This window comes from Monodon monoceros, unplaced genomic scaffold (genome assembly GCF_005190385.1).
Source record: "Monodon monoceros isolate NGI ecotype Baffin Bay Population unplaced genomic scaffold, NGI_Narwhal_1 Super_Scaffold_7, whole genome shotgun sequence".
Taxonomy (NCBI): Eukaryota; Metazoa; Chordata; class Mammalia; order Artiodactyla; family Monodontidae; genus Monodon; species Monodon monoceros.
Window position 1 is genome coordinate 37,674,776 of NW_021703784.1, and position 26,214 is coordinate 37,700,989.

At 38.8% G+C, this 26,214-nt stretch overlaps 1 protein-coding gene across 3 annotated transcripts; it reads left to right on the forward strand.

Annotated features, from left to right (window-relative positions):
- The first annotated feature begins 6,644 nt into the window (after positions 1 to 6,644).
- On the forward strand, positions 6,645 to 17,516 carry CWC15 (CWC15 spliceosome associated protein homolog). Of its 3 annotated transcripts, none has more exons than XM_029206832.1 (7): positions 6,645 to 6,746; positions 7,923 to 8,056; positions 8,647 to 8,759; positions 9,327 to 9,415; positions 10,591 to 10,704; positions 14,118 to 14,236; positions 17,054 to 17,516. In XM_029206832.1, exons 2-7 carry the CDS (start codon positions 7,926 to 7,928, stop codon positions 17,181 to 17,183), a joined length of 696 nt encoding a protein of 231 aa, XP_029062665.1. In that variant the 5' UTR covers positions 6,645 to 6,746; positions 7,923 to 7,925; the 3' UTR covers positions 17,184 to 17,516. The 3 variants fall into 3 exon arrangements, with proteins under 3 accessions (XP_029062665.1, XP_029062664.1, XP_029062666.1); XM_029206831.1 differs by having other exon boundaries at positions 6,654 to 6,746; positions 7,918 to 8,056; XM_029206833.1 differs by lacking the exon at positions 6,645 to 6,746 and adding an exon at positions 6,921 to 7,018.
- The last annotated feature ends 8,698 nt before the right edge of the window (positions 17,517 to 26,214 follow it).

The following is a 26,214-nucleotide window of genomic DNA, read 5'->3' on the forward strand; positions in this document are numbered from 1 at the left end:
CCCCTCTATTACACCATTCACAAAAATGAATTCCTGGTAGAACTGTGAAAGGCCTAACTATAAAACCTTCAGAAGATAGTATCTGAGAATATCAATGTAACCTTAAAGTAGGGAAGAATTACTTAATAAAGAAATACCATGTACCAAGGAAAAGAGTAATAAACTGAACTACCCTCATATTAATTTTTATATATCAAAATATACCAAAAAAGAAGCCAAGAAGTGAAAAATTTATGCACAGCACAAACAAGTAACAGAGAGCTGATGCCCAAAGTAATAAGAACTCATAGAAATCAATAAGAAAAAAAATTTCAATAGAAAGACTGAACAGATACTTCACAAAGGAAATCCAAATGGACAATAAAAATATGAAAGGAGATTAGTACTCAAGGAGATACAAATTAAGACCTCAATAAGATATCACTATACACCCACCAGATGAGCTGAAATTGAAAAGTTGGACAATATCAAGTGTGGTGAGATTATGGGACAAGAAGAATTCTTATCGTGATGATGGGATATATATATGAAATGTGTACACATGCACTTCTGCACATTTCCAAGAATGTTCATGGTGGCATTATGTGTAATAAACACATACTGGAAGCATAATTATTAGAATAAATAGGTTATACTATGTATTTTTATGCAATGAAATTCTATATATTATACCACAGCTACACATAATACACATTAAGGGAAAAAGCAAAGCACAAAAGAACACATATGATTCATTTATATAAAGTTCAAAATTGACAAGATTAAATATTATCATTTAAAAATGAATAGGCATTTATTGTAATTTATTTGGGGGCTTTATACTTGATTAAATTTTGTACATGTTCATTGTTTTTTGAAAAGAACGTGTATTCTCTTGTTTTGGTTGAAGGATTTTATATCCGTATATAAATGCAATATATATTAATGCATAAATAAATGCAATAAGCATACATATCTATACACAATCTGGTTTCTGTGTATCAATGTTGTGAATTTGTCTGCTTGATCTATCAAACTGAGAGAAGTTTATGTTAAAAAAATTCCCACCATGATTGTGGATTTGCAGTTTTTCCTTTTAATTTTTTATTTTTGCTTCATATTTTTTCCAGACTATGTAGTTAGTTGAATAAATGTTCATGATTGTAACAATTTCCTAGTGGATTTCTGTGATGCAATAAGATGCCCATATTAATGTCCTTGTTAATGCTATACTATTTAAAGAATATTTTTGATAATTAATATTGCTACATAAGGTTCTTTGTTGTTTAGAATTTGCCTGGCCTGTTTTTGTCTATCCCTTTATTTTCTATATTTTTAGTTGTTTAGTTTTAACTGTTTTTTAATACGTTTGCTTTTAATTGTCTTAGTAATAACTGACTGGCCAGCTAGTGAGGTAGCCATGTGCTCCGATTAAGTAAGAAGTGCTTAACTTATAATACTGTCCAGTAACCTAGCCTGTACCATCAGCAAATTTCATCTTGAGGTTATCACCAGGAAAGCATCTCTCTGGGCTCCAGAGCATCTTCATTTAAAAACAGGATTTTGTTGGTAGAAAGCAAGCTACTTTATTTTTCTATTCTTTTCACTTTTCAAAACAGATTAAAGCACCAACTTTTTATATTAGAAAATTGGTCATTTTCAGGTTAAAAATTTTAAACAGTTGTCATTTTATATCACTTTATTTTTAAGTGTGATTTCTGACTTGTGACCATTGGTTTTTTTTCCTTCATTTTCAAGCAAAAGTTTCACACTTTGTGGGTTGGTAACTTTGCAAATGAGAGGGTTTACTAAAACTGGGGAAGTGATTCAATTGGAAGAGGAGGGAGGTTTGATTGAATTAGAGCTGAGCTTGGATTAGGGGTGGGCTGATTGAATTAGAATTTTGATAACACATATAGAGCCTGATAATCACATGATTTTTCATTTTCCTGAAAAGAAATCATCTTTCTGCGTCTTCGCGTATCTTCATTTCGAATCTGGATTTCAGACTAGCAGAATGAAAATGACTTCTTTTCTCCTTTAAAATATAAAAGAGATTAAGGCAATAACTTTTTTTTTTTTTTGCGGTACACAGGCCTCTCACTGTTGTGGCCTCTCCCGTTGCGGAGCACAGGCTCCGGACGCGCAGGCTCAGCGGCCATGGCTCACGGGCCCAGCCGCTCCGCGGCATGTGGGATCTTCCCGGACCAGGGCACGAACCCGTGTCCCCTGCATCGGCAGGCAGACTCTCAACCACTGCGCCACCAGGGAAGCCCAAGGCAATAACTTTTTACATCCAAATGTGATTTTTTTTTTCCTGTTAAAACTCATTCACTCACTCACTCACTCATTCATTCATTTATCCACTCATTTGGAACACATTTATGGGCACCTATTGGTACCAAGCACTGTTTTAGATGCTTGGCCTACCTCACCAGGAAAAACAGATTCCTGTCCTTGTAGAGTTTATATTCTGCATGGGATAGATAAAGAAATAATAAACATAACTAAATTATATAGGATCATGGATGATGATAAGTGCTACGTAAAAAAGTTGAGCAGGATAAGGGATATAAGGTGTGCAAGATTTGGAAGGACATAGTGGGAACATGGTTGCAACTTTAATTAGGGCTGTCATGGTTAGCTGACCTCACTTGCCCAAAGACCTGAAGACAGGTAAGAGTGTTCTCGACCAAGGAGATAGCTAGTGTAAGGGCCCTAAGGCAGGTGTTATGCTCAAACAACACCAGGAAGGCTTGCAGCCTAGACAGGTATGAGCAAGACAGGAGGTCAACTAAGTACGGGGGAGCCTTATGATAGGTCATGTGAGCACCTTTAATTTTTATTGTGAGGGAAATGGGAGCCAATGCCTCCTCACTGTCTGATTGGATCCCCTTTTCCCCTATCCCATCCAGCTGTATTATTAACTTTCAAAAATTGCTGCCAATCTGATGCTGTAATGTGATGATCTATTGTTAGTTTACTTTCATTTTCCTAATAGAGAGGTTGTGTGTCATTCGTGTTGATTATCTACTTGGAATTGCTTCTTCTGAATGGCCTGCTTATACTCTTTGTCCATTTTTTTACTGGGTTGTTGTATTTTTTATATTATGCATATTAGTAGTAGTAGTACTAGCAGTAGTAATATTTTATATGCTATAGGCATTACAGGATTTACCTGTTAATCTAGCATTTATTTTTTGACTTCATTTTGGGCATTTTCTGCCATAAAATTAAATTTTTATATAGATGATTTTTTTTAATTATTTCTTTTACAGCTCTTAGGTGTTCTGCCTTGATCAAAAGGCCTTTTACAGACCCCAAGTAGTACAAATAGTCTCTTAAATTTTCTTTCTAGGTTTTTATGATTTCTTTCTTCCCTTTCGGATGTTTAATTCAACTGGCTGCAGTGTTTGTTTAAACTTTGAAGCTGGAATTCCTACGTTATATCCTGACATAAGAATAGTCAGTTTTGTATTCACAGTTATGATATGAAAAGTCCTTTTCACATTGAATTAATATGACCGTTGCCATATTAAAATGAAGAAGCATTTTTTAAGGTTAAAGCATACTACAACATATCCAAAAGCTGATAGGTATGGATTCGTAGATTATGAGAGACAGAAAATATAGCAGGATGCCAATTACTAAGAAGGCTGGAGGGATTTGGACCCAGAACACAGGGAGAAGGTTAGGGTCACCTCATCTCTACCAGCACATGAAAGCTGAATGTAAGGAAATAGTCAAAGGCAGCTCGGTAGATCTGCTTGCGGGGAGATGAGGAATCCTCCGAGAAAAAGAGCTTCTATTTTCTCAGAGAAGTCAGATCACACATTCCTGAGAAAGGAAATGAGGGAAAGGATGGTGAAAGAGGTGTGTAGATTTGAAGAAAGAGGGGAATGTGGGAAATCATAATATTGCAGAGTGGGAAAATAAACAATTAGGAGAGTATGAGAAGATTTGCAGGCAGCATTAAGGGCCCAACTAGATTTTTGTGGTAATGGGTTTATGAGGATTCTTGGGAGGTTATATATGCTTTTTGTCAGCTGAGAGGGTGAATTAAGTTTTTTACTTACTTTTATTTTCTTTTTCTAATACTTTCATGTCATTTAAGTAAAAAACTTTATAGAGTTTTGGTTTTTTACTAGTACTTTAAAATCATTTAAGTAAACTTTTAAATTTCTTTTTCTTATTAATACTTTCAGACCATTTAAGCCAAAGCTTTTTGGACTGATTATACTATACGTTGGTGTTAATGAAATCACAGGGATGATTATTTAATCATGGTTGGTGACCAAAAGATAAGGTGGTTAAATGGGAGGTAAATGAATCCAGGTGATTGACTCAGGGCTGATAAGGGCAGTTGGAACATAAAAGCCAGGGGTATTTTCTATATTTGTGTCACCTCCTTGCCATTGTTATGTCATTCCTCTACTTCACAGTGCATCAATCACTCATTCATTCATTCAGCAAATACTTACTCAGCACCTATTATGTGCCAGGCACTGTTCTATATGCAGAGGATACACCAGTGAACAAGAGAGACAAGGTTCCTGCTTTCCTGGAACTTATGTTCTAATATAGGAAGATAGACAATAATAATAAAAATAATATTAATAATAATAATAACTAACATTTGTTTAGCAAATACTGTTTGCTGAGACAGTTTTAAGCACAAGTATTAATTCGCTTAATCCTTATAATAACACTATGTGGTAGTGTCTAGAAATTATCTCCATTTAATACATGAGGAAACTGAGGGCACAGAAAGGGAAAATAACTTGCCTGAGGATACAGTTAGGAAAGGGCAGATCTGGAATTTAGAACCAAAACAGTCAGGCTATAGATCCCCTTCTCTTAATGACTTTGCTATGCTGCCTGTCAGACAAGAAACAAGGCAATAAACAATGAACAGAATAAATTCAGTAGTGTTTAGTACTATGAAAAAATAAAACCGGGTGATGTGATGGTATTTGTGTGTTGGAGGGACAGGGGTGCAAATGTAGATGTCAGGGAAAAACTGAGGAGGTGATTATTTGAGCTGAGACTTGAAGAATGATAATACAGCTATGTTGGGGCACAGACAGCAGAGATAAGCTAGTGCAAAGGAATCTTGCTTGTGAAACAGAAATGCAGGGTTGGCTGTGGCTAGAGCTTAGTGTGTAGGAAAGTGATTGATTAGAAGTGAAGCCAGAGAGATCGGTAGGAACCAGACCCTAAGAAACCTCAGGTCACATTAAGAAATTCGACTTTTATTCTAAGTGCAGTGGATTTTTATGCAGGAGTGTAACACTACCTGATTCACAATTTTAAAAGATCACTCTCATTGTTACAGGCAAAACTGACTGTGGGAGAAAAGTGGAAGCTGGAAGATCATTAGGGGGCAATTACAATCCAGGCGGAAAATGATGGTGGCCTGGACTTGGGCAGTGGAATGAAATTTAGGGTGTATGTTGAAAGTAGAATTGGCAAGACTTGCAAATAAACTGGATGAGAAAAATGAAGGAAAAGGAACTTAAGTAGGAGCCCTGGGATTTTGGTTTGAGTAACTAGTATGATGGTAGTGTCCTTTACTGAGATGTGTAAGACTAGGGGAGTAATAGCTTCCCCAAGAAAAATCAAGATTTGAACTTTATGGGGCAAGGGACTTTTTCTATTGTTTTGTTTCATGTAAAGTTCAAAGAAAGAGTTCTAGGGGTAAAAAGCTTTTCTATGTTCAATTTTATGAGCTTTTTACATTTGAAACCAAGTTGGGGGAGTTGAATTTTCATTTGTTCAACAAGTATTTATTGAGCATCTACTGTGGCCAAGGACTATGTGATCAGATACCAAGATGAACTAAGCAAACAAGATCCCTGCTCCCAGAGTGGTTTTTTACGGGGAAAGAGTAAGCACGATTGGTGATTTCTCATTTTCCTGTTCGCTGCCTTATTAAAACTTCACCTAACACCTGAGTAGCCATCTTACATTAATAACTGCATCTAGTGCTCCTGGCAGTTGGGCCCACCGTTCTAAAAGTTCCATGTCGGTTAATACATAAGGAAGCTCTAATAGTGACACCTTCCCTCCCACTAGAACTCAGGCTTTTTAAAAAATAAAAATTTTAACAAACAATACGAATACAACCTTTGCTTTGAAGACTAATATTTTTGCAGGAATGGTACCTTTATAAAGATCGTGGTTGCCCCCGTACATATTTGTTCTTTCTTCATATCCAATTAAATGAAAATACTAGTCTTTCCGTAGCCCAACTCTCTAGGGTTGTTGGGTCTAGCTCAGGAGAAAGGAGCTGGAGCCGTTGGATTTAAACAGTTTGGTGTAATCCTTTTCTACGCTCTCTCTCGCTAGCCGGGGACGTGGTGTCTGCTACCCGGGGCTTTCCGTCCACGCAGTACCGGAATGAAGGCGTCTGGGAGGGGGTCGGGAAAGTAAAAGACGGAAGAGACATTAAGTAATTGGTTCTTGAAGGTATAAAATGATGCTTAGGGTCTACTCTTAAGCACTGATTTCAAATGCCCGCCCCCTGGGCAGTTTCAGCCCCGCCCCTTGATGTCGTCACGCCGACTTCCACCTTGGCCTCCGCTGATTGGTCCCCGCCTCCGCCTCTGAAAGGCGGCTAAAGAGCTTGGGGTTTGCTTCCGGGTGTTGGGCTTTAGCCCTGGGCGCAGAGGTTTCTGGGAGCCAAGATTTAAAATGGCGTCTGTATGATCTCCTGAGGCAACTGCATCGGAGCTCGGCCAGAGTGAGCGGCTTCAGGAAAGCAGACTGTGAGTGGGGCGGCAAAGGGCGATTGGGGACGGAGGCGGAGAAGCGAGCGCGGGCAGAGGAGGCCCTGGAGCGGCGGGCGGGTGGTGGAGCTCAGCGCTTGTCAGGAGCGTCCCCAGTCCCGGGCTGGCAGCGGAGAGCGCAGCGTGAAGATGACTCTGCAGACAGCGTTAAGCAGGGTCCGGGCTCCCCCACCCCTCGCCGAGTGGGGCAGGGGTGAAGAGTCAGCGGGTTCCCGGGGACAGCCCGAAGGTGAACCCCCGCAGAGGCGCTGGTAATGATAACCCGGGGGGATGTGGGGGGCGGCGGCGCCCCCAGAGGCCGGCAACCCTGTTTCTCCCTCTCTGGGTACATCGCTTTCCCGTTTTTTTGAAAATCGAGAGAAGTGTACCATTTCCCCCAGTTTCCCCGACACTTGCTTTTCCGACGCTTGAGGATGTTTTAGTAGCCACGTCTGCTATGCAGTATCCTTTAGTTGCTCAAAAGCAAAAGTAGCATAACCTTTGGGGGTGGGTTCCTGTGTTTTGAGCATTTCTTAAACTGTAATTTGCAAAAGATCTGATTTGTATTACGTTGGCTGCTGGAGAAAATTGGATCAACAAAAGGTTGTTGGAGAACTTTGCCTCTAACTGTCATCAAAGTCTAGCTTTTTTTCCAGGACACTCGGTAGCTTTGTCAGTGATTTTTTTATATATCTTTTTTGTTTTTGTAGTTACTATCCTGTTTTCTGCTGTGTGAGATTTAGATAAAATGGGAACCTTAAGGAGTCTGGTGGAGTAAGGTTGAGCTGAGATTTTTTAAAACTCGGACATGGCAGTACTATATTTTACGAGGGTGTTGACATGTCAAGTCTCATCATTTCTTAATAATCCTATTAGGAGTATCCCCATTCCACAGATGACAGAAACTTAAGCTTGGTGGTTTGCCGGAGGTCACAGAGCCAGAAGGAGAACAGGAACACAAACTCATATCTTCATGACAGACTAGATATCTGCCATGTTCCTTGTACACCCTGAGCCTCATTATTTGTTTTGTTCAGAGCTTTTGAGGTTATTTTATAAGTTTTGGGGAATAAGTTAGGGAAATTGTTTCACAAGGAGGGATATTGATTAATACTTTATAAAATGAGAGTTCATCATATTGGAAATAACTTGACACTGTTTTTCTTCAAAGCATAGAAGATGACAACAGCAGCTAGGCCAACTTTTGAACCTGCAAGAGGGGGGAGAGGAAAAGGAGAAGGTGATTTGAGCCAACTCTCAAAGCAATATTCAAGCAGAGACCTACCCTCTCATACAAAGATAAAATATAGGTAATGAAGCCTTTTCTGTTTTTCTTGTTTCACAAAGCAAGCCCAAATCTGTTGAATGACATGGTCATGAGATAGTACCATGTGTGGGTTATTATTACTTACCTATTTTCATAGGAGTAGAATGCAATAGTGTTTCTGACACTAAAATTATGCTCTATGATTGTAAAATGCTACTAGATATTCCTTAAGCAGAAATTCCAATTAACATATGAATTTCCATATGTAGATGGAACAGTAACTAATACATTACTTCAGAGGCACCAGGCTCTGTCAGTACTAATCAATATAAGATTAAAAGTGTTACTCTCACCAGCTGTGAATTAACATACTAACCAAAAGTAAAGACATTTTGATCAGCCTGCAGCCTTATTATAAGAAAGTATGTGATTTAGTTTGAGTTTCTTGAAATATTGGATACATCCCAGGATGCCTATTTGTAACCTTCAGATTAGGGTGATCTTGTCCCTTTCCCCCAATGGGACTTTATGCTTCAGGGACTCAGGACAAAGTTGCTTTTTGTGAATTGTCTTCCATTACTACAGCCATGTGTTTTTTAGAAGTATTTCTGCCCTGTTTTGTTTCTACTTTAGACAGACTACTCAGGATGCCCCTGAAGAAGTTCGGAACCGTGACTTCAGGAGAGAGTTGGAAGAGAGAGAGAGAGCTGCTGCAAGAGAAAAGAACAGAGACCGGCCAACCCGAGGTGCCAACACTACCCCAGACGTTTCTCTCATAACGTTATGTTGACAGTAGTTTTTCTTTCATGTGGTAATTGGAATAGATTACTATTTTTGTTTGTTTGCTTTTAAATATGGGTGTGAGCTATAACAGTTTCTTGAAAGATTTGATTGGATTAGAGATGATAATGAAGTTGATTCCAATTCCATCTTTTTATGTTTTAGAAAGAAATAGGTGATCTGGGGATATTTAGCAACCATTGTTTCAGTTCAGATCAAGGAGTTTTTAACTGCTTACACAGCCAGACTTTTTGAGGCCCCACGGTTTCTGTCTATGAAATTCTTCCATTTTTATTTCTAGCATATGTAAACTATTTCCTAAATTTCCTGAGAGAGGTTACAGTTCCCATATTAAAATCAATACTTTCATTCATTCAGTAAATATCTGCCAAGGGCTTATTTGCCAGGCACTGTGGTTATAATCCCTACTGTCATGCTTAAGACCTAAGCTCTTCTTGCCCACAGGTCCCTAAAATGTTATAAGAAATGCAGGATTTGATTCAGTAAGCTAGATAATGTTTGTTTTCCCCCAGAACATACAACCTCCTCTTCAGTGTCAAAGAAGCCTCGGTTGGACCAGATTCCCGCTGCCAACCTTGATGCAGACGACCCTCTAACAGATGTATGTTTTACTTCCTCCTCTCATCTCCATGTAGTAATTTACTTACCATTTTTCTGAAATACCTTTTTATCTATTCTTTTGGCTTTAAGAAGCGATTTGTATTTATTTTTACCTACTATTATTCAATTATAGCTCTGACTTCAATGCTAAACTCTATAGTTTATTTTAAAACAAAAAGCATTATCTTGTGGTTAATCAAACTTCAAGTTTGATCTCTGGAGAGCCAAAGAAGGAAGAGATCTATTAAAAGATACGCTTCCCTAAAAAATAATTCCCTGTATTAAACCATGGAAATTGGACTAGTTATTCTTCTTCAGAGGGCACTCTTCAGACTGGGCTCTTTATTGATAGCATCCCCTGCAGTGAATGTAGGGGCCTTTCCATACTTGCTACCAATGATGCCCCTTCCAGATGTTCAGTGCACTTAATGGCTCGCTCTGTGCTTAGGGAGGAATGTGATCTAAGTGGAAGGTTTTTAAGGATTGGCACTTTAATTACATTAAAATTTAGTGGGACTGCACAGTCTGTAATTAATTTGCAGTTTTCTACATACATAGGAAAAATCTGAGTGACTTTTCAAGGGTAGCATCTAATAAGCATATATATTAGTAATTCTAGAGTTGACAGACTAAATTAAAAAGTAACTCAGTAATTCAATATAAGGAACTCAATTTTAAGTGAGATATAATGATTATTCATTTGAAACTATTTTTTTCTGAGAATTTAGCACCCTTTTCTGTATCTTTGACTGTCCTTAACTCCTAGTTGTTTTGAGCTATATAAAATTATTTTGACTCCCAGGGTCAAAGTATGTAGTGTGTATCATACTTTGTAACACTTAGTATAAAGTGTTCCTTTTCTGGTTTTAGAAATATTTTCATATGTAAATTCCCATTTGACTATGTAAATTTGAAAGGTACTTCATTATACTCTTTGCTGTTATAATGTCTAAAATACATCAGAGGTTGACATTTTAGTAAGTAATTGTAAGCTTTTTTGTGGGGTTTTATTTTATTTTTTGGTTGTTGCTAATTTTAACCGTATTTAGATACATTTATCTTTCCCTCTAGGAAAATTAATCCTGCTCCAAAGATTTGATGAGTGCCACTTCTATGGAAAAAAATGAATAATCTGTTTTGTCTCCCATCTCCTGGGCCATCACCATTCTTTTTTAGGAGGAAGATGAAGATGAAGATTTTGAAGAGGAGAGTGATGATGATGATACTGCAGCTCTTCTTGCGGAGCTGGAAAAAATAAAAAAAGAAAGAGCTGAAGAGCAGGCCAGGAAGGTAAAACCAGCATGTTAAATATTTACATCTTCTCACATAAACTAAAGTAGAAGTGTTTTTTAAATCAAGTAATATCACCTTATATTAGAAATCATCCTTACCATGTCTCGATATTATAAGACCTGTAGGACTATAAATCTGGTGATTCCTATGACATCCTAAGTCTCCTGGTTATGTTAGAAATTCTTTCCAAATAGTTCAGACATACTCATCAAAATGCTCTTCATTCAGTTATTTGTTCAATAGATATATAGTCAGTGTGTTAAGTGTCAGAAGAATCAAAGATGATTAAGATGTAGTCATAGTCTACAAAGAACCCACAGGTATAGTGAGGCCGTCTTTATCTCTCTCCTTGTCTTCTGACCCAGCCTTCTTTCCAGGCACTTGCTGAGCCCATCTGTCAATAAATTTTATATAACCTAGATTCTCTGAGTCCCCACAGTCTCTACATTTACACAATGGAAGGAAAGAATGTCTAACTCAAAGATAGATGAATTAAATAGGATCCATAGTATGTACCTTTAAACTTTGAGTGAATTACCCATTGTAGTAACAGTAAGAGACAAAACTTGGGAGGCAAGAGCAAGTCAGCGCACTAGAGATTTGTAGACCAGTGCTAAAGGAGTTTGAGCTCTCTTCCAAAGGACCTGTGGAACTAGTCGGTTTCAGCTGGAGATGGTAAGGTTGGGCATGCATTTTAGAAAGATTACTCTGGCTGAGGTGTGGAGGGTAGAGGAAAGAACTGAGTAGGGGACTGTTCCAATAACCCTCACATGCAGTTATGAGAACCTTGCATGATAGGAGTTGGATTTGAGAGAAGTCAACAGATGCTGATAGAGCTATCAAGGAGATAAAATTGACCAGAGAAAGTGACTGATTAGCTGTGGCAGTTTCTGGGTTGATGTTGGTGCTATACACTAATCAGGGAATGCCCAAGGATGGGCATGTTTCAGTGGAGGGAAAAATAATGAGCTCTGTTTGGCACATACTGAACTTGATGTATTGTGAGACACTCAAGTAGATATATCTGCCTCCACTTTTTTTTTTTCTCCCCTGGCCACACTGCACAGCATGCGGGATCTTAGTTCCCCGATCAGGGATCGAGCCCATGTCCCCTGTAGTGGCAGTGCAGATTCGTAACCACTGGACCACTAGGGAAGTCCCTGCCTCCACTTTCAACCAGAAAAGAGCAGCTTTTTTAATGGGCTTCTGTGTAAGATTTCATTTGAACCAAGAATTGCTCTATTTAAAAAAAGGAAAGAGACTTGGGGAAAAGACTGATGTAGGTTAATGGTTAGAACCGAGGGAGGTAGAGTTCAAATGGATCAGAAGGGTCAGGGAAGAATTCAGAAAAGAGGAAGATTTTGGGATAGGCTTTGAAGACTGCTAGAATTCAGATTTGAAGAAGAAAAATATTTAAAAATACAATTCTTGTCAAAATTTGGCATATGATAGCATAACTCCTGTAAAATTATAAGACCATTCCTACACTGGCTCACCACAAGAGGGCAGTTGTTCTGTTCCAAATTCTTTTGGCCTCCCTAATAGCTGTGGATACGCAAAGAGACATTTAAATGCATTTGGTTGACCTTTAAGGAGCATAAACATTTTAGACAGAAGATCTTGGCAGTTTTGCAAGGTTCATCTGATTTCTTTGTACAAAATGTGTTGGTGTTTTTTTTGGATTCGAATGACAGTTTTATTCCATCTGTCCCCCATTTCCCTGTCTGGCTTTCTAGTGGCTGGTTTTTGAGGTGTTCCAAAATGTTTTCAAACCAGTCAGCCTGTGTCAAGGGCTGGGAAACTTTCTGTAAAGAGCCAGATAGTTAATATTTTAGGCTTGCAGGCCATACAGCCTCTGTCACAACTATTCAACTCAGCTAATTGTAATACAAGCAGCCATAGGCAGTGCATAAATAAATGGCTGTGACTGTGTTCCAGTAAAATTTTATTTACAAAACAAGATGGTTCAGATTTGACCAAACCACAGGCTGTCCATCCTTTATACCTATAGTCGTGAAACAGTGTATCTGGTACTTGAGTATGGAAAGAGTTGGCACCTTTTTTCCCCAGTGCCATGTATGACAACCAGTAACTCTAAAGGAAATAATATTCTGAACATAAAATGATCAGGACCTTATTACATCACTTATGTTGTTATATTATAAATTTGGATACATTGTATGCTTGAGCTCCTGTTTGTCTAGCATCTCAGAGATATGTCTTTTTACTTTTAGCATCAATATAATTTGTTAAAAATAAGTATATAATTTTTAGAAAGCTATCTGTTCTTAATCTATGATGGATGCTCCTCACTTTTGCTTGCTTAAAGTCTGAAAATGACTTAAAGGAATTTTCCTGTTAATTGCCCTGAAAATTGCGTCTTCTCACCTCCCAATTATTTGGCCTCATAAAAATTAAATCAGTTGTTCACACTTGATTATTAAAATGAAGTATCTTTAACCTGTATAGAAAATCAGGCTATTTTTCCGAGTGGTCTAACACAGGCTCATTATAAATAGACTTCCAGAAAGTCCTTTTTCCCTTGGTATATTAAGTCATCAACTTTGTCACCCCCAAAACACAGCAAAGTGGGATCTATCTTTGGTTTAAGATAGCATGGAATCAGATAGATCTAGAAGTTATGGCTAAGGATTTTAGACATTTTATGTTTCTGATTCTAAGAAGGAGACTGAGGGTGATTTGAGTTTAAAGAGGTTAATGCTAAAATAAAAGTGAAGAAAGACAAGCATGTAACTGATAACAGATGAGAGAGATAAAAATAGAAAGTCATTAACAATAAATCATAAGAATAAAATGGGTAAATCTCAGGTAAATTAGTAGAAATGCATGTTTACTGAATATAATTTTTTACACGATGGTTTATCTTATTTTATGACATAATTCTTGGTTAATAATAACTTGTCACCAGTCCTAGAGATGTGAGTTTACATTGTTAGTAATTCAAAGTAAAATTATTTTTAATCACAGTTATATATAACCCTTCCTTAAAAATTGAGATAATTCCTTTGCTAAATGTGTCTTTTTGATGTTTAATATCTTCTTAAATTATTAGAATATTTATAGATGTACTCTCTTAAACAGTTATGTAATTTTGTATGTACTTCAAGAAAGAAAATAGATTTAAATATGCAAGTCAAGAATGTCAGTCAGAAAGAGACTAATGAATGTATGATGGCAAGCATGAAATGGTTATAATGAAAATGCCCAATTATTTTATTTTGATAAGTGAGACTTTTCTGGTATATCTTAAAAACAAAGAAAAAGCAATACTACCTTGATGCTTATCCCAATCTCCCTCTTAAAATCTTAACAGTCTTTTAAAATATGAGTTATAGGATTGATGCCAGAAGTAATATAAGTAAATATGAATCTCCCCCTCTTGTTGGCAGGAACAAGAACAAAAGGCTGAAGAAGAAAGGATTCGTATGGAAAACATTCTGAGCGGAAACCCTCTCCTTAATCTCACTGGCCCATCCCAACCTCAGGCCAACTTCAAAGTTAAAAGAAGGTACTGTACAATAATGGGTTGGAGAGATATGTATACACACACACACACACGCACACACACACACACACACATTATGAGTTTTATAGCAAACTATATTATGTAAAGCTTCTAATACCCACCTTCCACTGATATTTTTCTCCATCACATTTTGGAATAATGGAAGGAGAATGAAAGAAAATAAACTTATTTTCAGTATATATTTATAGTAACCAGCTGTGTACCAGAGATTGTTCTAAGTACTAGAGACAGAGCAGTGCACTAAGCCCTTGACCCTACAAAGCTTACGTATATGTCAAGGGTCCCCAAAACCATCCTTCACATTCAGAGACTAGAAGGTCTCAGGGGGCTCAGCATGTAGCTGTTCTCATGACTAACTTAGTGAAGATACACAGCCAGATCATAAAGGGAAAAGGCACTGAAGGAAGTGTGTGTGCTTCCTTATGCTGTGTCCCTCCTATAAGGGGTCACACAGAGCACATTCTTTACCCTAGTAATGAAAATGCAGCAACATTTGTGCAGTGTTGCTGCCCAGGAAGACCCATTAGAGACTCGCAGGGTTTTTATTGGCTGCTCATATAGGCAACCTCTGCCTAGTACATACCAAAATTGAGAGTCCCGGAAAGAAAGCAGGTGTTCATAAAGCACATTATTTGTACAGACAGTCTAGACACAGTGACAGTGAGAAGATTCCTGCAATCCAAGTTTCCAGATGCCAGCCAGGGACCAACCTTGCAAGCGGCCTTCCTAAGGACAACAGTGTGTGTGTGTGTGTGTGTGTGTGTGCGTGTGTGTGTGTGTGTGTGTGTGTGTGTGTGTGATCGAGAAACCCTGCTGTAGGCTTAACATTTAAACCATATCTATTATTTCTCACCACCTCCACTGCTGCCATCTCCATCCAGAGCGATGCAGTCCCCCTAACTGGTCTGCTTGCATGCTCACCACCCTCTCCATCCCTACCCCCAGTTTTTTTCCTTAACATAGCAGCATCATGGTCCTTTTAAAATAAAAGATCTCAATCCTGTTCTAAACCATCCAGTGGCTTCCTGACTCATTCATAGTAAAAAACAAAAACAAGTCTTTACAATGGCAATTGCGTAGGCAAGGGAGGATTTGCAAGAAAGGTGACATTTTATTAGAGACTAGACTCCAAGTTATTTGACCCGAGCTATTGAAAGGATAGAGATGGGGAAGAATGTGAACTGAGGTGGGGAGGCGGAGGGACCGATTTAAGACATGGTAACTTTGGGATGATATGTATGTCTGTGTGGAAATGTTGAGTAGGTAGCTTGATACACGGTTCTGGAGTTAGCCCAGGCTAGAGATCATGAATTTGGGAGCTGTCAACTTACAGAAGTTTCCTGAAGCCATGAAGACTAGATGAGGTTACTTAGTGAATGAGTATAGCCAGAGAGGAGGCCAGAGGACTGAGCTTGGGGTAATATTTCGAGGTCGGGTAGATGATTAGCTGTCCCTACCTGGAATAGTACCTGGTACATACTAGGTGCTCAGTAAATATTGATTATATGAATTATGAATGAAAAAAACTAGGCTGAGAAGGAGCAGCCAGTGGGGAAGAAATGAACCGAAAGAGGCTGGTAGGTGTCTTGGAGCCACACAGACAGTTTCAAGAGGAGGGGAGTATTTATCTAGGTCAGATATTGCTGACAGGCCAAGTGAAGTGGGTACTGCAAAGTGGCGGTTGGAGTTTGGGCCCTGGGAGAGCAGTGCTGGTGTTGAGAGGGAGGGGTCAAAGCCTGTGGGGAGTGAGTTGAGGAGAGAGTGGGTAGAGAAAAAACTACATTGATTTATATTTGGATTAAGCTATATAGCTCTGCCTTGTTTGGATGCAGATAAAATCGTTTGGAGACGGAAACATGTTGTCTTAATGTGCAGATCACATTTGACCTAGCTCTGCTCAGCTTTTCACATTTCTCTGCACTGCACCAGTGATGACTTAAAACACTGTTTTCAAAGATGCCCACGTTCTTTGCTTATTTTCGATGTGCAGTTTCTTCTAGCGTGCATACGTCCACAGGCAAACACACACATTATATAGGCTTTCATTTTATATATGTTTTTGAGAGTTTATGTATTACATATGTGGGTTTGTGTTTTATATGCTAGATGATATTTTCAAATCATAATCTTTATTTTCTATAAAACATGTATTTTGTAGCCCATCCATGGGTGTTTTTTTGGTTTTTTTTTTAAGCTTACACATTATGAAATCCAGCCAGGAGAAACGAACTAGAGATTCCTGCCCTAAGCTCTTCAGCTGCTCTTGCTTTGTGTTTAATGTAGATGTGAGCCAATATATGAGCCTTAATTGTTTTACCCAAATAGTTTCTTCTTTTGCCCTAAATTGTAAATACTACAGTGAATGATTACTAAATGTTAACTGATAAAAGAGTATGTATAAAATCCTTAAAACCACATAATCTAACTATAGTAAATCGTCCAGCTATCATCTAGAGCTGTCTGTACTAATCAGGGTAGAACCAGGTACTGCCTCTTTGTTTTAGACCTGAAAACATTAAATATTTATGTAATTTCTTCTTTTTAACTCAAAGTTTCTTATACTGGAGAAATGATAAGAATGTTGTGTATGTTCTAAATAAGGATTACCCTTCCTATTATAAAAAAGCAAGCTAACAGCCTATTATGAATTACTTTATTCTTTTGGGTGTAATTGCTACATTGAATGATGTACAGGTTGAGCATCTTTTTGTGTGATGAATAAGCTTTACAGTTCACAGGGTGTTCTTGTCTGTTGATACAAGCATTGTAAGATTGTTCTATTTTCTTTTTTTCTTTCAGGTGGGATGATGATGTTGTTTTCAAGAACTGTGCAAAAGGTGTAGATGATCAGAAGAAAGACAAAAGATTTGTAAATGATACGCTGCGATCTGAATTTCACAAAAAGTTCATGGAGAAATATATTAAATAGTACAGTTTTATGTGCTTAATTAAAGGCTGTAAAATGTAAACGATATGACTTTATTTTGGTTGTTTTGTTTTTCTCTTCCCCTGCCATCAAAATTGTGTATAGGCTTCCCTAATTTTAAGTTCCAAAATATCTTTTCCTTTATTGATTCCTAACTTGATAAGGACTGGGAATTGGTTTAACCAGTTGCCATCTCAGTATTTCCAGTCATATGTTTTTCTTTTGAATATGGGAAAAGGAATCTGCTTGTAATAAATATTTTTAATAATCTGTGTCAAATCTGTGTCCCCACCTTTTTTGTTGAAATGTGTGCAGCTTATAAAACATTGCATATTTTCTTTCGTGTGTTGTATTTCTTTGTGTTAACTTTTTCTCCTCATATCTCTAACATTGGCTTAAAGTCAGTTAATTCATATCTCCTCTGTATCTTTTAGAAGTGTGATGAAAAATTAAAGAGATTCCATTTTGGACCACCATGTTGGTATGGAAGAGTGTCATCAAACAGGAAGCACCCTGAGTGTGTGTCAGGGAGCATGGGGTACCTCTCACTTGTGCAGGCACCCCTTTCTTTTTTCTCAGCCCAAAACAAGAGCTCCTTAAGCATGCCTAGGAAGCACGTGACGTTCACCTGTGTTTTGGTTACTCAACTGCCATGTTTCTCTTGAATGAGATAGGTAGAGCTTGCACACTGACACTCATTAGATGCAAAACCTTGGAGAGTTTAACATCAAACAATACATGAAATAAAACCTTTGGAAATAGAATTGTTATCTTGGAGGATATGGATACGGGAAGTGGGAGGGTCTGTACACAGCTGGAAAATGAAGTTTCCCTAAACCTGGGCTGGGATTTTAAGGATGTCACATTGATAGAAAATGTGACACCAGAAATTAAGCCTTCTACAGATAGAGACGCATTTATAGGATTCCTCAGCTGTGAATGATGTTGAGTTTGGTAAGGTTAAAGATAAAACTTTTAAAGCAAAAATAATGTGTTAGTTATCACTGGCTATTTATTTAAACCCCCTTCTCTAGGATCCCCAGTGGAAGCTTGGACACAGGTTGTATGTAACCTGAGTCAGGAGTAGAGCTGGAATCATAGCCCAGGTCTTGACCATGTTCATACCCTGCTTTTTTTTTTCTTCCAACTGAGCAATTTACACGTAAATTTGAATACCTTGACTAGTATTTTTTTAAAGCCTTTAATAGTACTGAAGCACTTTTATCTCCAACTTAACAATTTATAAAGTGCCTTTACATTCGTTTTCAATTTTCTTCATAGCAACACACATAGGAAGGAAATACTGGGTTATTCAAAGCTAAGGAAATAAAATTCAGGCCGAGTGACTGGATCAACGTTAACACTTGATGGGAAACGTATGAGTGCCTTAAAACTGCATGAAGATGTGCTTATAGAAGTGAGAAGCATTATTTAGATTTCCAAAACTAGTTCTTGGGATTATGGGTAAAGTCTTGAGGAAAAGAAGTAGCAGCATATGAACTTTTTAGCATCTGAAAGGCTTATAATTCATACGTGGGGGTACAATTTAGGTGCACCCTTACCCCGAGATCCACTTCAGATATCCTATTTGAGCCGGACAGATTCAGGAAGGATCAAAGTAAAGCTAATTTCAATAATTTATCCATTTTCCTAATATTTTCCAACGTGAAACATTATGTAACTGGTCATAGATCAAGGACACATAAATGCTACAGTTTCAGCTCTCAGATCTATAAAGCCAGTAACAACCTTCCTAGCGAAAATGCCTAACATCCTCCTTGCAAAACATCTTGCCTAGGTGTGACTGAGGAAACTGTCTAATCCCTTTAAGAGCCCATGCTGAGTGCCAAGAGCCAGGGCTTTGAAGCCAGATGGACCTGGATGTGAAGCCCAGCTCAGTCACCTCGGGTTTCACTAAAGCTAACTAGCTAACTAACATTGCACCAAACATGCTTGTACTGCGTCCGTTTAATCAACACCACTCCCTGTAAGGCAGGCATTATTATTTTCCGTTTTATAAACAAGGAAATTGAGGTTTGTAAGAGAAATTTTAAAACAAAGTCATAAATCTTTAAGAGGATAGGGCTGAGGTTCAAACCTTGAAGTTTCTATTTGCAGCCCATCCTCGTAACTGCTATGCTTGACTTCCTCTTCATGTGAAAGAGCCCTTCTGACATTTCTCACCTATGAAACAATAGTAACAAGAGTGATGAGTAAGGGGGTTTGATGGGAATTAATTTAAGGGGTGAGTACTTGGCAGGCATATAGGAGGGATTTCATCCATGTTCTCTTTCTACCTGCCTCTGCTAGCATATAGCAGGGGCTGCTGAAAAGTTTGAAAGCCTGTTGTTTTGTTCTGTCATAAAGGTCTGGTTCTGAATTAAGAGTTTCCCTAGCGCCTCAGAGCTTGAGTTGGGGGATAGGTATGACCTCGAAAGGGGTTGCTTTTGCTTGGTTGCTAGGATTAGAAACCCACTAATAGAAACTCAAGTGAAATAGAGGTTTACCTTTTTTTAAATAATTGAAATATATTTGATTTACAATGTTGTGTTAGTTTCAGGTTACAGCAAAGTGAGTCATATATATATATATATTCTGTTTTAGATTCTTTTTCATTATAAGTCATTACAAGATATTGAGTATAGTTCCCTGGGCTATACAATAGGTCCTTGTTGGTTATCTATTTTGCACACACACACACACACACACACACACACACACACACACACACGTATATATGTGTGTATATGTTAATCCCAAACTCCTAATTTATCCCTCCTCCCACTTTCCCCTTTGGTAACCATAAGTTTGTTTTCTATGTCTGTGAGTCTATTTCTGTTTTGTAAATAAATTCATTTCTATCATATTTTAGATTCCACATATAAGTGATATCATATGATACTTGTCTTTCTCTGTCTGACTGACTTCACTTAGTATGATAATCTCTAGGTCCATCCATGTTCCTGCAAATGGCATTATTTCATCCTTTTTCTGGCTGAGTAATATTCTATAGTGTATATATTAGTATGTATACATCTTTATCCATTCATCTGTCAATGGAGGGGTTTATCTTAACAATAGTTAAAAGGCACTTCCTCTGTCCAGCTCTTACCCTGCTTCTCTCTTCATCTGACCCACTTCCTCCACAAGACTAGATTTCTGCACCCAAAAAGCCTAGAGGTCACTCATTTATGATCCTGGCTTCCCTGGAAAGGAATCTTCATGGTCTTGTAGGTCCACTGGCCGACAGACCCTCTGTGTTGTGAGACAAAGCTTGTCCAGTGAGCAGTGGCCAGGAACCAGGTTACCTAGTACAAATGTGGGCCAGAGCAGGGAGACATTCACAGAACAATCTTTGGTATTGATGTGGCTTGAGATATTCAGCTACTCACATGGTAGACAAAACCTAGACACCGAGATTTCACAGCTGTAACTCGAGTCTCAGGGGTAGTGCCTGCATCTCCCGCCAGGATCTAGCACCACGACGGGCACATAACTAGGGCTGCCCTCTGCCCCCAGTGCAGGCCTGGCCATAGGCAACCACCCAGGCCCAGATGGAAAAGAGGGGACCTAGTGACCAGAGGCCTGGGTGTCCTGGCAGGAGCAGGCCCTGCTGGGTCAGTTTCCTGCTGGTTTCTGGAAACTGTTATGCCCACCAGGGAGCAGGGTGGGACATGTCCTGTCTTTGAGACACCTTCTTAGAAGTAGGACTAATTAGATTGAACCACTGGTCGGGGGAGAGGGTGGATCAAGTGAAAGGAAGAGGAGTTTAGTGGGAGCTGCTGAGGGCTGGGATATCGGCCCCAGGGCCCTCTTCTCTGGGCCACGGTCCAGGGAACACGGAAGAAACAGGATCAGCCTGGGACTCATCTTTCAGTAAATGCGAGGGACCATTTTGTTTGTGTTGGTGGTGTTGGGATGCAACCCTCACACCTTTCTCTGAATCACACTTCCACAGACATCCTAGCTTTTGGAATCTTTTTATATGGAAGCTCTTTTAGGTGTTTTTCATTTTCAGTTTTTAAAATGTCCTGTTCTCGCCTGGCCTAGTTCTCAGACACTTCAGGACAGGAAAGAGGAGGAAGAAGAAAGCAGTCGTGTTCACACTCCTGAGAGAGGCATCTGCCAGGTTCCCTCTCCAGGGTGATCTTTTCATCTAATCATATTTTCAAACAGCCTCCCTCTGGAGAAAGAAGCAGAGAGATGTCTCCTAATGGCCCCAGACTAATTGGAAGCCGCTTCCTGGGAGCTGCCGTCTCCGTCGTGCTAGAGTCTGAGGAAGGAGGAAAAAGGAGTGGGGACTTCAATAACCTTCTGACTATGTCAGAGGGAAGGGTTCTAATGTCGTCCTGAAATTTCCTCAATACTCACACCTCCTTGAAAGTCTAACTCTCGTACTCAGAGGCCTATTTCCAGAGCGTGGGTTAACTAAGCACTGGGCGTTGAGTCACTCTTTGGAAGCACTGACTTCAAAGAAGCCACAGGGAAGAAAACGCTGCGGATGAGGAGAAAACTGAGATAACAGAAGTGGCAAAGCTCACAGAGCATCAGAGCACGGCCCCTGGGGCAGCAGGCCCTACAGACCAGGCTCCCCCACCTCCTGCCAGGCCACGCCCTCCCTCCATCCACCAAAAAGCTGCTCCCTGGACACTTCCCTGTTTAAAGCCTTCAACAATTAGGCAATATGATGGAAAACAATCCCATTCAAGATAGTTACAGAAAATGTAAAACACATAGTCATAAACTGAACAGGAAATGTGCAGGATCTCTTTGAAGAAAACACTAATATTCCACTGTGGGGCATTAAAAAAAAGATGGTAAATGTAGAGAAATACCTATTGCTAGATGGGACAACTCAATAATGTAAAGATACAAGCTCCCCACCCCAAAAAAATTATTATGAAATTTCAGGAGGTTGGGATTTTTTTAATTGATGTTTTGACCAAATCACTTTAAATTTTTCTGTTAAAGTAAATTTGTAAGAATATCCAGGAAAAAAAAATCTGGTAAGGAAGAATAATGAGAGGGTTTTTCCCCACCAATAAACAATGTATTGGAAATATACAAAAATTAGTGTGGTACTGGCAACAGAGTAGAGAGATGGGAAAAAACGAAACATAGTAAAAAGTCCAGATGCAAATGCAGGTACATAAAATAATTTTGCAGATAAGAAAATTTTTAAAAAGAAACAAGAAAATCAATAGGGCCATTTATAGCAATATGAATGGACCTAAAGATTATCATACTAGGTGAAGTAAGTCAGACAGAGAAAGACAAATATCATATGATATCACTCATATGTGGGATCTAAAAAATGATACAAATGAACTTATTTACAAAAACAGAAATAGACTCACAGACGTAGAAAAACTTATGGTTACCAAAGGGGAAAGCGTAGGGGAAGGATAGATTAGGAGTTTGGGATTAACATAAACAGACTACTATATATAAAACAGATAAAAAAGACCTACTGTATAGCACAGGGAACTATATTAAATATCTTGTAATAACACATAATGGAAAAGAATCTGAAAAATAAGATACATATACATATACATGAATCACTTTGTATACCTGAAACTAACACAACATTGTAAATCGACTATACTTCAAAAAAAGAAAATCAATGAGAAAAGAATGAACTATTCATTAGATGGTGTCAGGAAAGTTTACTAACCATTAGGTAGAAAAAAAATTGCTAGTGTCAAGCACAAGACCACAGGAAGGCTAATAGATTCAGTCAATAAAGAAAGAAGCTCTTTTTAGATTCCGGTAGTTTAGGACTTTCACAGTTAGCAGAAGGAAGTAACCAAGGGTGCCAGTTCCCTGGGGCCCTTGTGCAGGGCAACCCCGAAACAAAAGGGACCAGGTGACAGCAACGCTAAGACAGGACACCCTAGTGAGAAGCCTGTATCAGGCAGCTATGTTTCATAGCTTCCAGCTGTGCCCAAAGAGAGGTGACACAGAAGGCCTCAAACCTCATCAGAACTTGGCCCTGGGAAGCTGCCCTTAAGAGACAGAGAATGGAGTGAGAAATAACCCTGTAGCTGCTCAGGCTCCCAAGGCGTTCTGCCAGGATACAGATCGGCTGCGTTCAAGACCTGCCCAGGTGGCCTATGGAGACACATGTGCTGTCATGGGTGCCAGCACAGAGCTGTTCCCCTACAGCTACTTCACAAGTCCTCCAGGATAAATTTCATGTGGTTTAAAGATTTAAAGGAAAAAATAAATAAATGCACTGGAGAAAAATATAGGTAAAATATATGTTTAATGTTGAGCTGAGATGGCCTTACTAAGAATGATATTGAAAGCAGAAAACATTTTTAAAGAGCTAAATTAGGACTTCCCTGGTGGCGCAGTGGTTAGGAATCCGCCTGCCAATGCAGGGGACACGGGTTCGAGCCCTGGTCCAGGAAGATCCCACATGCCGCGGAGCAACTAAGCCCATGTGCCACAACTACTGAAGCCCGCGTGCCTAGAGCCCGTGCTCCGCAACAAGAGAAGCCACTGCAATGAGAAGCCCACACATCACAATGAAGAGTAGCCCCCGCTCACCATGACTAGAGAAAGCCTGCATGCAGTAACAAAGACCCAACACAGCCAAAAATAAATTAATTAAATAAATAAATTTTTTTAAAAGCTAGATTAATTACATAAAAAGATTTTGTAGATCAAAGAACTTTAAATGCCAGTATTATGATTAAATTTTCTTACTTAGCTTTTTTACTCAGAGTTTCATAGTGCCTTTATTTTCTTCTCTAGTGTCTTCATTTATCTTCATTTTAAAAATTATTTCATTATATGAGATAAGCAGTCGAGTTCTCTCTTTTCTAGAACCTTCCAGATGGAGTAGTAGTCCCAGCATGAGTGTAATTATAGGACAGCTTTTAATGCTCTCCCACATAGAATCCCCTATTTTCAGTGTCCCATGTCTTCTTCCTTCTTAGTTTGTGCCCTTTTTTTCATGGAGTACATCCTGAAATAAATTTCTAGGAAAGGGTGAATGAGGGATAACATATCTGAGTCCCTTATGTCTACATCTAGCTTTATTCTACCAACCCCACCTTCTCCCCCTGCCACACACACACACACACACACACACACACTTAATTGACAGTTTTCATGAGTATGGTTTAAAATAAACTTCTCTTAGAATTTAAATGCTTAATTGACAGTTTTCATGAGTATTGTTTAAAATAAACTTCTCTTAGAATTTAAATGCTTTACTCCATTTTCTTCTAAATTTCATTGTTGCTCTTGAAAACTCTGATGCCAATCATTTTTATGTTCTTTTGTATATGTCCTAGTTTTGTTTTTAATATCTATAATCTCTTGGAATGTTCTCTTTTTCTTTCCTGTTCCCAAGTTTCACAGTGATATAGCCAGTTGTGAATCTATTACCATTAATTATGCTTGATTCTCAGTGAGTCCTTTGGTGATTCATGGCCTTCAGTTCCAGTAAAATTTCTCATCCCTCTGAAAATATCTCTTCTCCATTTCCTCTGTTCTCTCTGTTTGGAACTCCAACTGCTTGGTAGACTAACCCTTTATCCTTTATTTTTTCTCATATTTTGGTCTCTGTCTTTTTGTTCTACTTTCTAGGGCATTTTCTACTACTTCTATTTCAATTATTTCACTGATTTTTTTTGCTTGATTTTGGAAATCATATTTAAAATTTTCAAGATCTCTTTTTATTCTCTGAATTTCCCTCCTATATCTTCATGGTTCTCAACCTTGGCTGCACATTAGAACTACCTGGGACTTTTGAACAACCCTGATGAGGCCATGTCCTATCCAATTAAATCAAAATCTTAGGGGATAAGACCCAGACATCCATATTTTTCAAAGCTCTCCAGTTGATATCAATTTTGTCTTAGTTTGAGAACCACTGTATTATCTTGTTTCTGTCTTGACCTATAATATCTTTTTCATCAATATCATATTAATATTAAATATTACATAGTCAATTATCTATTTATCTATCTATCTTATCTGCTTAAATATAATCCCTGTCCTATAGGTATAATTCTCAGGTACATACCTCAGCAGGCATAATTCTCAGGCCACAGTCTAAGGCATGCAAATATATATATATAGCCATAATTCAATTTAATTTCTATTTCCAGCCTCTATTGTGCAGGTTGAAGAAACTCAATCCGAGTGGACTCAATTTGTTTCAGTTCTGCGTTTAGACATGTAATATCTTTTGAACCTCCCTTGGGTTACTTGTAAGGGAGAGGAAAGAAATGTGCTTGGTCACTATTTTTAAACCAAGGCACCTCTTGAATAAATTGGATGTCAAAATGAAGTGGGGTCATCAACTTTTGTTTTTCCTCTCAGCTTCCTTTATGCTAGGAAATAGATGTCATTGGTTCAGATACCACGCATATATTAACACACATATCTTGTCTTTTTAAAAAGTTCATTTGTGCCTTTGTCTCATCCCTTCAGTAGATTGTATCTTTCCCTCTAGAAAGGAGGAACTTCGTGTTATGCATTTAAAGTTCCCAGTACTGTATGTTACACGTAACAGTTATTTTTTTCTACATTGAATACTGTGTCTTTGCGAGACAGGCTGGGACCTGGGACCCTTTGCTGCAGTGCTGCAATGCTTACACCTGGACAAACATCTCCGTGAGCAACAAAACACAAAGAAACTATGAGGGACTAAACATAACTGCACACATGCACAGCTGGGGCAAATTCTGGACAAGACACAAAGGGACCAAAAAGCCCAGCTGCCATTTCTGAAGGGCCGAGAGCAAAAGCAGGGTACTGTGCATGCCCCCTGCACACAACACCACAAAAGGGGTGGGCAAACCACCTATGCTACCCCTCTGGCCCGACCACTGGGCACACCCCTACCCTCACCCCATGTGAGGAAACAGCTCAACCCCCCTCAGGGTGTGAGCTAACAAGGGAAACTGTTATTTGTTCTCGCTCCCCGTCCTGCAGCAGGGGCCCCACTAAAGCCTTGCCAGAGGTTCTTGTGTGGCCTCTGATCGATTTCTATTGATTAAGGAGGCAAAGAACC

Coding starts and splice junctions, on each gene's coding strand:
- CWC15 (XM_029206832.1), top strand. CDS start 7,926: ATGACAACAGCAGCTAGGCCAACTTTTGAACCTGCAAGAGGGGGGAGA. Junction 8,760..9,326: donor CAGAGACCGGCCAACCCGAG/GTGCCAACACTA, acceptor GTTTTCCCCCAG/AACATACAACCTCCTCTTCA. Junction 9,416..10,590: donor CAGACGACCCTCTAACAGAT/GTATGTTTTACT, acceptor ATTCTTTTTTAG/GAGGAAGATGAAGATGAAGA.